At 56.2% G+C, this 12,952-nt stretch overlaps 1 protein-coding gene and 1 pseudogene across 2 annotated transcripts in view; one reads left to right on the forward strand and one right to left on the reverse strand.

Annotated features, from left to right (window-relative positions):
- Nucleotides 1-12,443, forward strand: part of ALOX5 (arachidonate 5-lipoxygenase) — a 56,059-nt gene extending 43,616 nt beyond the window's left edge. Inside the window, exons 7-14 of one of the 2 annotated variants that reach the window (XM_061196089.1) lie at nucleotides 156-302; nucleotides 6,326-6,529; nucleotides 7,285-7,371; nucleotides 9,057-9,235; nucleotides 9,558-9,679; nucleotides 10,051-10,151; nucleotides 10,478-10,648; nucleotides 11,809-12,443. In XM_061196089.1, the coding sequence (XP_061052072.1) occupies nucleotides 156-302; nucleotides 6,326-6,529; nucleotides 7,285-7,371; nucleotides 9,057-9,235; nucleotides 9,558-9,679; nucleotides 10,051-10,151; nucleotides 10,478-10,648; nucleotides 11,809-11,988 (1,191 nt within the window). In that variant the 3' untranslated portion in view covers nucleotides 11,989-12,443. The remainder of the gene's footprint in view (nucleotides 1-155; nucleotides 303-6,325; nucleotides 6,530-7,284; nucleotides 7,372-9,056; nucleotides 9,236-9,557; nucleotides 9,680-10,050; nucleotides 10,152-10,477; nucleotides 10,649-11,808) is intronic. The other variant, XM_061196097.1, reaches the window with a different exon arrangement.
- Nucleotides 3,654-4,365, reverse strand: LOC133082352 (zinc finger MYND domain-containing protein 19-like; annotated as a pseudogene).
- Nucleotides 12,444-12,952: the final 509 nt, after the last annotated feature.

The raw sequence follows: 12,952 nt of genomic DNA on the forward strand, positions 1-12,952 counted from the left end.
AGCCTTTGAGTTAGAGGACCAAGAACTTTATAAAATTCTGAACTCCAGTGAGTCGCCAGGGCAGCCAGAGCCCCCTTTCCCTCCCTCTGCGCCTGATTGCTGGGTCCATCTCAGGCTGCAACTGATTTGGATGTATTTCCTCTTGCCTCCTACAGCTAGGGAACATCTTCATCGTGGACTTTAAGCTGTTGGATGGCATCGATGTCAACAAAACAGACCCCTGCACTCTGCAGTTTCTGGCTGCGCCCATCTGCTTGCTGTACAAGAATCTGGCCAACAAGATTGTCCCCATTGCCATCCAGGTAGGCTGAGGGGACCTGTTCTCTTCCCGGGCAGCTCTACCCTCAGCAGTCAGGGCTCAGGGAGGATTTCCTGGGTGGCACCACCAAAGCTCTAGGAGGAGAAGGCAGCTCTGCCTTGAGTCTCCTGCTGAAGGCTTTGCCAGGTAGACAGGAAAAACAGGAACTTAGGGCTTCCTGCCAGTCCTGGAGAGGGCTGACCACAATGGGCAGAAAGGGCTCCACTCCCCAAGATACCCTTGAGAACTTCCTGGCTCTGAGGAGGACCTGCCTTGGGATAGCATACTGGGCTCCCCACCCCAGCGTCCTGACCAGCCCCAAATCAAAACGCCAGCAGAGCCCAGGCAAGTGAAGCTGTGAGATGAGCTGGAAGCTGAGGCTGCCAAGGGGGGACCATGGGGTTCAGGAGGTGTGCCAGTCCTGAGGTGCTCCCTTCATGTGCCCCGGGGTTCTTGTCTCCACCAAAGACGATGGAGAAGGAGAGGGGAGCAGTTTGGGGGAGAGGCAGGCAGGGACAGAGCTTCATCTCTCCCCATTCCTGGCTGCGTCTGCTTTCTCAAGGCACCAGGCCACTGCAACACTGTGGGAGCTGGTATGCAGACAGCAGGAAACCACACCCAGGCCAGGATGAGGTGTGGGTCCATGAACGGGGGAGGTTGCACAGGGGGCCCCAAGGGGAAGGCAGACAAGCACTCAGCAAACAGTACTTTGAGTCAGCCGTGAACCGGGCATTGGGTGCCGTGGGCATAATAGCAGCTAGTTTTTCCAGATGTTAACCACCAAGGCTATCGCAAGGGTTTGCCTACACAGTCCACAATCCCTTGCCTTGGATTCTGAAATCTAAAAAATTCTAAAGCTCTTAGATTTATCAAAAATTTGTAGCAAATTCATTGGCAGCAAAGCTTGCTCTGAACCAATAGGAGAGGCTATTTAAGAGGCTTTCTCTCACGTAGTATGAAATGCATATGTTTCACTGCAGAAATACTAACATATTTGAGTGTAAAATATTGTGTTGCCCCAGACCCAGGGACGGCGAGAGAGGTGTCACATAATGAAATGTACACACTGCTAAAATCCTAAAAATTCCGAATTCTGAAACATTTGGCCATCAGGGTTTCAGACCAGGACCTACCTTTTCTTATGTAATTGTCACTACAACCCTCTGAGTAGGCAGGCACTAGTGCTACCGATCATTTTAAGCAGATAAGGAAACCAAGGCACAGGGGTAGTCAGCGGCAGAGCTGAGGTTCAAGCCAGGCCGTCTGGCTCCAAAGTTCATGCCTCACCAGTCTCCCAGTCTCTGGGGCACCTCTCCTCCAAAGGAGTTCCCAGCCTGTTATCTGAAAGAAGCCCTATTCTTCAGAAACTGATGCAAAAGGTAAAGGGACAAGTGATGGAGAAGTAAGCAGAGCTAGGAGCCCTGTTCACCACTGGCAGGCACCTCTGAAGCAGCCTGTCCTCCAGAGACCTTTTATGTCCAGACCATGGACTATTACGCCACCTTTACAACCAATAAATTAGATCTATCCCAGCTGACCTGGAGGGGGTTCCACAATGAGTTAACAGCAGAAAGCAAGATACAGGGTAGAGATTATACGATCTCATCTATGTCAACTGAATGCAAGGAAAGGGCCCACCATAGATGTGACCAGATACTCTTGTGGGCATGGGGAGTCGCAGAAGGACACAGGTCACCAGGTTGGGAACATTGGGATGGAACTGGCTGGGGCACAGGTGAGCAAAAGAAAGAAGCAACAGACTTGATTATAATGCTAATCAATGTATGGAAAATTGCACAAATATGCATATATGCAAAGAGGCTGGATTATGAAATGTTTTCTTTCTTTCTTGTGCTCTTCTGTAATGATTGGAATTTTTTACGGTAAGTATATAATCTTTCCTAATCAGAAACAAAAGACTACATCCTTATCACCACCGCTCCCAAAATTTAAACACAAAACACCAAGCGTTCTGGAGTTCCACAGCATCACTAACAGCCTGGAGGGGAGTGGGGAGGGTGGGAAGAATGGGTGGGAGGGAAGGCCCAAATCGGAGCGACCTGCAAGGCTGGTGTAAGAGTTCCGGATGATAGCAAGTGAGGGTCTGGACTAAGCAGTGAGAGCGGAGAGAAAGGCCAGAGGCACTGCCAAGGAGTAGGCAGAGCACTGGGTCCCTTCCCAGCTCAGCTGTTTACCAGTGTGTGACTTGGGAGAGCTGCTAAACCACTCTGAGCCTCAGTTTCCCCCTATGTAAAATGGGAATGTCAAGGAATACCTGCTTTGCAGGGCCACGGTGAGGGATAAATGAGATAGTACAAGTATAGCCCCTAGCATGCAGCAGGTTTCCTTGGCCACAGAGCACACACCAGAGCGTAGTAGGCATCCTACCTGCTCTGCCAGCAGAGTCAGGTGTGGGTGGGGCCGCGCAGTCAGAGCAAAATAGCGAAGCACTGGGAGGGGCGGGGCAGTGGGTGGGGAAGGGGAGGGGCAGGGCAATAAGAGGGGAGTGACAGGGGGTGGGGCAGGACAGCAGTACGAGGGGCGAGACTGAGTGGGGCAGCAGGGGAGGGGCTGGGGGAGGGGCCAGGGGAGAGGTGGGGCAGTGGGGAGCCTGAGAGCTGGGACTGTTAAAAGGGGCTGGAGTGTTGTTCTGTGAGAACATGGTTTCAGAGTTCGCAGACCTCCTAATTTTCCAAGAAAACCTATTAATCCAGATTTTTATGTGAAATTACTGATATTTAAAGGTTGACAACTAATTGCATTCACAAACAAACAACCAAAAATATCGTGAAGGTCAAACTCTGCTCTCCTTGCACTGCTCTGTCCTGGGTGAGCAGGCCCGGGGCGGGCTGTCTAGAGCCGCTCTGTCCAGCGAGGGAGCCCCTGGCCACCCACGGCGCTAGAGCCCTTGAGATGTGGTTAGCCCCTACCAAGGCGTTCTGGAAGTGCAAAATACACACCTGATTTCGAAGACTTAGAACGAGGAAAAAATAGAATTTTTATTATTTACATGTTGAAATGACATTTTAGAGAGATTGGGTAGAATAAAATTGTATTATTAACATAAAGTTCACCCGTTTGTTTTTATTTTTATTACTGTGGCTGTAACTGAGCAGGACCCTAAGGAGCCTTCCCACGACAGCCCCCCCGCCCCCCCATGTCCTCTGCCTCAAAAAACTGTACATGAGTTTACGAACAATTAACATAGAGATAATGAGAAGGGTCCTGGCGGACGCCTCCCAGCTGTCTCTGCTCTAGGTGAGCACTAGGGGGCGCTGCGGCAGTGCGCGGTGAGGGGCCCCCGGCGGCCGCGTGGGTGCGGGAGCGGCTCGTTCAGCAGCTCCGGGTCTGGCTCTCAGCCTGCGTCCGCCGCGTCCCGGGGAGATCGGAAGCCGAGAGCGCGGGCGCTGCGCTGCTGCTCTGCGGCTCGAGGCTCCGGCTCGAGCTCGTGCTGGAAGGGGCGCAGCTTCTCCTCACAGTGCTTCTTGTGGGCGCACCAGTCCTTCCGCGGGCACTGGGAGCCACAGTAGCGAGCCGGCTGGCAGCGGCCCCTGATGTTGAACTCCCGGAGCTGCTTCTCGGTCATCGCGCAGGGAGGGGAACGGCGCTCGTAGCAGGTGCAGGGAGTCTCCTCCTCTTGCACCACGTCCCCGTTGGTGTTATAGTACCGGGTTACATTCAGGACGGGGAACTGCTCCGCTATGGGGTACGTGGGAAGCTACTGAATTGCAAGCCAATATGAGCTTTGCTCCCTTGCTCGAGGTCTCTGACTTTGGGCCACCCACCCCACGGTACCGGCTGCAGGTTGTCCAGGCGACTGTCCACAGTGACAACATTGAGATGCATCACCTGAAACGGGGAGCGATGCCCCAGCCCCACCTCTCCATCGCTCCCACGGCAGTTCAGGAAGGAGCCTTCCTGACCCTTTTGCTCGGTTTTTGTCAAGGGCATATACAAGTATCTTAACACCATTTCCATCCGCGTCTACTTCCATCCAGGCCTCAAAGGAGTAGCCCTCCACCAGCAAGGATGTTCTGCTCATCTATCTGTGTGTACTTGGTCCTCATCTGACTGCCTCTGCTCCTCTCTCCCAACAAAAACTCCCACCGCTGGTGATGGGAACAAGGTTCCCATTCAGGTTAAGGTCTGTGGCTGGTGCAGCTGCGCAGCTGGCTCCTTTCCAGAGATTGTGCTGAAGGAAAGTGCAGCATTTATTGCAGGGCCCCAAGCAAGGAGTCCAGGCAGCTAGTGGTCAAAGGGCCCCAAACTCCCCAATGGCTTTCAGGGAAAGGTTTTTAAAGACAGGGTGAGAGAGGGGGTTTGTGGGATGTGTGATCAGCTCATGAACATTCTTCTGATTGGTTGGTGGTGAGGTAATCGGGAGTCAGCATCAGCCTTCTGGTTCCAACTGGTCTGGGGTCTGTGTGCTTGTGGGCAGCATACAGTTAATTTCTTCCACCTGCTGGGGGTTTCAGTATCTGCAAAACAGCTCAAAGTGTATGGCTCAGAAAATTATCTATAGCCCTTGAGGAGGAACTAAAGGTCCTTGACTTTGTTTTAATGGCTAAAGTATATTATTTTATCTTGCTTGACTGTTTTCCTTTATTTCTGCATTTTCTCACTTCTCTGATTAAATTTATTCTTTGGAACTCAGGGAAGGCCTAGGAGGCTAAAGTTTTTCTATAGACAAGAGGCAGGCGGAGGACATGGAGGGGATCTGTCCTGGAAAGACCCCCCATAGGGTCCTGCTTGGTTACAGGGCTACCTGAAAATTTTAAATTCCACATGTGGCTTGCATTATATTTCTGTTGGACCTCATCTCTGTTTTTGAGGGAGAGACAGGAAAATTACCTTCCAAAATAGTTAGCATGACCTTGAGGACCCAAATTGGTCTGGCTCCTCCACATCTCAGGCAGCTCTCCTCCTGGGTCACCCTGTTCCCTCCACACTGCTCCCAGCAAGAGTCTAACACCCGGCCCAGCCCCCAGTTCCTATGACGGCTCCTCCACTCTCCTCCTCTGTTCTGGACAATTCACTCTTATCCCACGTGTCCACCCCTCCCAGGCTCTGTGTCCTCCTCAGAAAGAGGGGTCATGACAGCAACTACCTTGCAGGCTCACATGACATCGGGCTGTCAGGTGCCGAGGCTGCACCGGGCGCTAGGGGAGAGCCCCAGGAATGCCAAGGGCTGTTGTCATGGACAAAGCTAGGGACCAGGGGCTTGGGCAGGAAGGGCTGGATAATGCGGATATGTCAGGGCCAGATTACGGAGTTTGGCGACCTTATTTTCTGGCACGAAGAGGTGACTGAGTGTTTTTAAAGACAGGATTGACCTGACGTGATTTACATTTTAGAAAAAAAAATCACCCCTGCCCCAGTGTGGAGTTGAAACGGGAAAGGGAAAGACAAGCCAGCCTCTACTAAGGAGGCACCTGGCCGCAGGGCTGGGCTCAAGGGACAGTGACTTGGGACACTGCATCATGCGGGCCCTAGAGCCCCAGGAACTGGAGTTGCTAATCTAGGGCAAGAAGGGAATTCAGGAGCACCAAGACAGAGCCTGGGGAACAGCAGCATTTAAGGGGAGAGCAGAGGAAAGGAAAGTTGGGAGACCAAAAAGCAGCAGCAGAGAAGCAGGTGGAACCAGGAGGGAGGAGCGGAGATGGGGAACGGGTGGAAGACCACAGCCTTCACACATGACAGTGCTCGCTCCTTGCTGATGCCTTCATGCTCTTTGATTCACTTCTCCTAATAACTGTGAGGTGAGTAAACACTGTGCCCTTGTTACTGATGGTGAAGCCAGAGCTCAGAAAGGCTGAATTGCCCAGGGTCCCACAGGTAGTAAGTGATGCAGCTGGGATGGGAAGCACGAACTCTAGGCCTCTGCTCTCCTCCACGATCCTCTCATGATTCAAAAGTCACTGTTTAAGAAATTTGGATTCTCCTGGAATTTCCTGAGAGGCCAGGCTCTTCTGCAGCTACAGTCTGGAGCGAAATACTGCAGTGCATTCTCTTTCTCCAATGTATCAGCTCAACCAGGTCCCAGGAGATGAGAACCCCATTTTTCTCCCTTCGGATGCAAAGTATGACTGGCTTCTGGCCAAAATCTGGGTGCGTTCCAGTGACTTCCACATCCACCAGACCATCACCCACCTTCTGCGCACACATCTAGTGTCTGAGGTTTTTGGCATCGCAATGTACCGCCAGCTGCCTGCTGTGCACCCCATTTTCAAGGTACAGCAAGCTGCTGCCTTACCTGGTGGGAGAGGGTATCCAGATATGGGGGGTGGGGGACAGAAGGGAGGGAGGAGGGATACTGACATCCCCACAGGACTGTGGCTGGGAGTGGCCATAAGAGACCCCTGGAGAGATGCTGGGGAGGTGGGTAAGTACCCCCAAGGAAGGAAGCAGCTCTGAGCCTGCTGGTTCCTGAGGACACAGGGCGGGGGCTTGACTCCAGCTTGGGCTCGCCTTGGGTGGGGCGGGCAGATTTTGAAGAGGCAAATGAGTTCAGTGTGACCCTGTCTGATCCCAGGTGGCAGCCCCCACTGTCACTGCCCTTCTCTGTTCCCAGATCCTACCGGCACTGACTGCTGGGGTGACTGCAGGCTCAGGTTACCTCTATGTGCCTCCGTTTCCCCATCTGTAGAACAGTTCAGATAGTATGCCTGCCTCCTAGGATTACTGTCAGGGTTAAAACAGTTGACAGATTCGGAGAGCTTCAAACAGTGCCTAGCACACAGTTATGCTCTGTGTAAGTGTTGACTGTTATCATTTTTATCACGACCATTATGCATTAGCGCATTAGAGCGGCACCCATCCCCCAGGCCGCTGGCAGCTGCTCTGCAGTGAAGGTCAGCATGTCAGCTTCACTCCCTCCCTGAGGCCTGTAGCATCGCCCCTCCACGGAGGACCCCCGAGGAGGCACAGACCTGCTCAGGAGCCCCCGACCGGCCTTCTCTGAGGTCTCCTCCTGCCCCTCCACCCAGCTTCTGGTGGCACACGTGCGGTTCACCATCGCCATCAACACCAAGGCCCGGGAGCAGCTCATCTGCGAGTACGGCCTCTTTGACAAGGTGGGTGCCTCCCGCCCGCCTCGGTTCCCGGAAGAGCCTGGCCCGGCAGCACCTACTTCTCAGAGCCTCGGCGGCCTCCACTCCGACTGGAGGTCCAGATTCCTCTCGGGAGACCAGCACCCTAGGCACCGAGGTGGAGGCCTGGGGAGGGTGGGAGGCTGGAGGCGCTCCGAGTGAAGCCTCCCAGGTTCCCTGGCCCGCGTCCACCCCTCCCACCCTGCCACATCCAAGCACTACCCGCTCTTCCTCCTCACCGCGGTCTCCCCGTCACCTCCTCCCTCCCCTCTCCATCCTCCTGCCTCCCAGCACCTGCTCCCCACCTCTTACGCACTGGGGACCTGCATCTCCCCTCCCACTCTGCCGCCCATCATTCTGAGCACAGCTTCCCACACTCTGCCCTTGCAGCCCGTCAGTGCTCCCAGCCTACTCGCCCCGTCAGCAGGGGCTCGGGTCCCCCCCCCGCCCATCACATCCTCTCAGGCAGCACCCCACCCCTGTTTTGACCCCCCAGGAGGCTTACCGAGCCTGGACCCTCCCGGCAGCCCTACCTCAAACTTTCCTCCTTTCTCATCTCCCATTAGTGAGCGGGCCAGACGATCACTAGGGTTGAATCACCATTTGGGTGGAAAATGACAAAACCCATCTCAGACCAGCTGCAGCTGAAAAGGAACTGTATCATCTCACACACCTGGACATATTCGGGTTCGGGAGCCACAGCTCCTAGCTCCGTGTTTTGCTGGGCAACACTGGCCTGTGGCCTCCACCTCAGCACCAGGTGCTGGGCCCAGAGCCCCCAAGCAACCCCTGCCCACCAGCATGCCTCATATGCAGGGACCAGGGACTCGAATAATGTCCCCAGGGTACAAGCCACTGGCTGGAACTCTTCCACTCTTTAAACTGTGTGGGCCTCACTCTCTCAGACGGGGTCCACAGACAGCCTTCCCCCTGTGGGAGAGGGAACAGGACCTCATCACCGTGAGCTCCAAGCTCATGTTCCCACACAGTGACATCATCTTCCATCCAAATAGAAAGTATGGGGGAGCAACTCTATTGGTCCTGCTTGGGTCAAACGCCTACAGTGGACCAGTGTCTGGCCCCCAGCACCCAAGCCCTCCTTTGAAGATTCTGTGCCCTGAGCACTCAGCCACCATGTGTGTGTGCCTGCATCTCAGCAGCCGGTGCGTCTATCCAGCCCTCACCTTGGCACACAAGATGCTCTCAACAGAGTGGTGAGGGTCCTGGGGGCTGGTATCTGCCCCCGTCTTGTGCCCAAAGATCAGGTCCCTGAGAGCAGTGCTCGGGCTCTGGGCAGCCCGTGCTCAGAACGAGGGCAGGCCTGGCCCGAGGGCTGCTCCAGCCCGGGCTCCACCCTGCCAGCTATCCCTGCTGCCCTGCTTGGGATGGGAGCTCGCCCCTCCCTCCTGTAGCTGCCCCCAGTCTCTGCACTTCAGCCCCTCACATCTTGATCGGGCAGAGGCTCCTCCCCATAACCTCTCACTGGGCTGCCCTTGGCATTCTCCGAGTCAGACGTCCCTCCCACCCACCTCATGGGACCTAGGTTAGCCCTCAGCAGGCCTGGTCATCCCCCTGCCCTTTCACGGTTTCTCATGCTGAGCTTTGGGTCTGGAAGGCTGGAGAGGGGGAACCAGCCTCGGCTCACGGCGCTCTCTCCCCTCCTGCTCAAGGCCAACGCCACAGGGGGCGGTGGGCACGTGCAGTTGGTGCAGAAGTCCATGGAGGACCTGACCTACAGCTCCCTGTGCTTCCCTGAGGCCATCAAGGCCCGGGGCATGGACAACACGGAAGACATTCCCTACTACTTCTACCGGGACGACGGGCTCCTGGTGTGGGAGGCCATCAGGGCGTGAGTGCTGTGGCTGTGGGACCTGCTCTGGGCAGCAGGAGCGGAGGTCCTGCAGGAGGAGTGGGCGTGGGCACTGAGGGACCCGGCCAGGGGGCTGGGCAGCTGGCAAAGTGGGCCAGGGCCTGGCTCCATCGTCAGGGCAGGGATGGGGGCACGAGGGTATGCCGGGGCGGGGCGGGGGTGGAGGAGCATGTGACGTGAGTCTGGACATTAAAGAGTGACAGCGTCACCGATGGGGGCTCTGCCCGGGGGCCCAGGGATACAGCTCTGCAGACCCTGGCGGGATCACCCACTCCTAGCTGGGCCTCTCCTCCCGAGCCAGGTTCACAGCCGAGGTGGTGGACATCTACTACGGGAGCGACCAGGTGGTGGAGGAGGACCAGGAGCTGCAGGACTTCGTGAAGGACGTTTACGTGTACGGCATGCGGGGCAAGAAGGCCTCAGGTAGGGACGTCCCCCCGCGCCACCCCCAGCCCTCTCTTCTGCTCTTCCCTGACTTTCTTTGGGCAATGCTGGCCTGTGGCCTCCACCTTAGCACCTGGCACTGGGGCCAGAGCCCCTAGGGGACCCCTATCCACCAGTATGCCTCAGCGGGACATCTCAGGGCCTTTCTGTGTCTCCTGAGAGCCCAGGTCAGAAACAACAGGAACACTGGGCCAAGCGGCTGTCCCCTCCCAGTGAGTCTTGCCCACGCCCGGGCCCTCCAGCACTGGTGTGTGGGAACCCAGGAAGCAGTATGGGTGGAGGCGTGTGTCTGCCAGTCGGGGGTCCCTCCCCAGGGATGGGGTCTCAGCCAGCCCGTGGCTCTGCCTTAGGCTTCCCCAAGTCCATCAAGACCAAGGAGAAGCTGTCCGAGTACCTGACTGTGGTGATCTTCACGGCCTCAGCCCAGCACGCGGCAGTGAACTTCGGCCAGGTGGGCAAGGGCAGGGCGAGCCATCTGGGCGGGAGGTGGCCAAGACCACCTTGACTGCTTCTGAGGGCCCCTGGGCGGACCGCCCCACTTCCTCGTCTTCCAGACAGACGGGGGCAGACGAAGCCCCGGGCAGCCCCGGGGCCAGGAATCTGGTGTTCCTGGTGCGGTTTGGTTCCGTGCTAAGCACTGGGCGCCAGCCCGAGGGAGGGGCCTGCCCTGGCCTTGCTGGAGCGGGAGGAGGGGGCTCGGGAGGAGGTGCAGGAGACGAAGGTGGGCGGAGGCGGCGCCGCAGAGGTGCCCACGCGAGTCGGTGGCCGTCCCCGCAGTACGACTGGTGCTCCTGGATCCCCAATGCCCCCCCCACCATGCGAGCCCCACCGCCAACGGTCAAGGGTGTGGTCACCATCGAGCAGATCGTGGACATGCTGCCCGACCGTGGCCGCTCCTGCTGGCATCTGGGCGCAGTGTGGGCGCTGAGCCAGTTCCAGGACAATGAGGTGAGACCGGAGGCCTTCTCGCCCCTTCCGGGAGTCAGAAGGTTTAACCCACTCCTCAACCCCAGGGTTTTGTGATTTAGGGCTCAGACTGGACCCCTGCTGGCCAGGAATCCTGACTTGCAAGGCTGGAGGGGCCCACGAAGCCCTGAGGCCCAAGCCTGGCTGGAGCTCAGGGTGGGTGGGGCAGGAAAGCAGGGGGACACTGGGACACTCCCCACAAGGGCACCCCCCACCCCCGCCACTGACGAAGCTCTGTCATGTGGGTTTCTCCCCGGCACCCCAGCGGTGGGGCTGAGAGTTTCCTGGGTATCTTCTGAGACATTCCCACGCATGTACAACTTACTGAAGCTAATCCCAAAGCCGGCTCTCGGTAGACACAGCCCCACGGTATCGGCTCATGGCTGCTCAGAATGACGGCCCAGTTGAACCAGCCCCAGACCCGCAGGCATTCGTTGGCATCTGAGTTGCTTTGGGACCTTTGCTAATGTCGTGGTCCCTCGCTAACATCTGCATGTATGGGTCTTGGCACGTGTGTCCATAGAACCAGTACGTTCCTTGTAGAGGAGTTTCTTGGTCAAAGAATGTTAAGACTGAATTGCCCTCCACAAACTAAAATCTAAAACCCCATCAATAGCACGGGATATTTCTCCCACCTTTACCAGCCCTGGGTATGAAACTTTCCAATTTTAACAATCCCATAGTTTGTTTCTAAAAGATATGCCTAGTTTTAATTTGCAGACATCTGTGTGGGTGTGCAAATGGGCATACCACCCCCAACAGAGCCTGGCTGTGGCCGTCCTGGGCTGGAGAGAAGGCCTGTGCTGGCCCCTGTGGCCCTGCTGCCCCGAGTTCAGGCGGGAAGGCGGGAGTGCCGCTTGGGACCAGGCCACATGCCCACCACAGCCAGGACTAACCCCCGCCTCCACGTCCGCCTGCACCTTTACACGTCCTTATAGCCACCCTGCGGCAGGGCACTGACCTGTAAGGTCCCAGCGCAGGAGCATTCTCGGGGCGCTCTCAGCAGGTGGCAGGAGGTGGAGATGGGGGGATGAGCACACGCCTTGCCTCCCGAAGGATGGTCTCTGGGGGTGGGACAAGGCCTGTCAGTTTACATCGCCTCATCGCAGATTAACGTGTCTCTGTCGTGTCTGGGTCCTCAGCTGTTCCTGGGCATGTACCCGGAGGAGCATTTTATCGAGACGCCTGTAAAGGAGGCCATGGCCCGATTCCGTAAGAACCTTGACGCCATTGTCAGCGTGATCGCTGAGCGCAATAAGAACAAGAAGCTGCCGTATTACTACTTGTCCCCAGACCGGATTCCCAACAGCGTGGCCATCTGAGTGGCCGCCTGAGCCCGTCTCACTCTGGGACGGCCAGCTGCTCAAGGCTGGGCTCGGCACCCAGACTCCATCCTGCCCAGGAGGGCAGGCTCCCAGGGCGGCTGCAGGGCGGGCCTTTGGATTCCTGGGAATTTGCCCGCAGGCCCCAGGCTCCTGGCTTCAAACCAAAGGCTCCCCAGGTTAGACCATGACATAGCTAAGCTTCGGTGCATTTTCCTGTTCGTTCCTCAGTCTCTAGTGAATCCCATACTTTGATCAAAGTGTGTAAACATTGCAGGGACCTTTCCTACACAGAGTAGGACTGTGTAGCTTCCTGCCCACCACCCAGCTCAGCGCTTCTGCAGCAGGAAAGCCCCACAGAGCAGCATAACTGATGGATGTTTGCTCTTGTTGGGGACACGGGATGATGATTTTCTGTTCTGTTTATGCTTAGTTCAATTTCTTGCATACAGTAGGTGCCCAAATAAATTCTTGTTGAATGCATTAAGAATTGGTTTTCATAAAAATAAAGGAGTTCATTTAAAACAGGTCTCCTTCTACATGCTACGTTCCAATCACCCCAAAGAGCTCAATCCCCTCCCCCACCCAAAAAAGCCGTAATCATTGTGATCCCATCTAGGCAAAAGCCTCCCCGCAACCCTCAGTCTGGAGAAAAGGTGCTTTTCTCTCTTCTTTGCCCAGAAACTCCTACTCTTCCTTCAGAACACATCCCAGATCTCATCCCCTCTGGGGAGACACCCTAGTTGCCCAGGCAGAGCTCGTCTCTCCCCCAGGGCTTTGTTCAAACCTCTTCTGTCCTCCCATGTGGTCTCGCCCTTGGAACTAGAGCCCTTGGAGGATAGGGAACCCGCCGTATTTATTTCTGTGCCCTAATGGTGGCCTAGGGCTGGCATAAGTCACCACCCTGCTGCTCCCGTATTCTCCTCCTGGCTAGGCACCTAACCTACAGACTCCAGGCATCGTC

Source organism: Eubalaena glacialis, chromosome 1 (assembly GCF_028564815.1).
Source record: "Eubalaena glacialis isolate mEubGla1 chromosome 1, mEubGla1.1.hap2.+ XY, whole genome shotgun sequence".
Taxonomy (NCBI): domain Eukaryota; kingdom Metazoa; phylum Chordata; class Mammalia; order Artiodactyla; family Balaenidae; genus Eubalaena; species Eubalaena glacialis.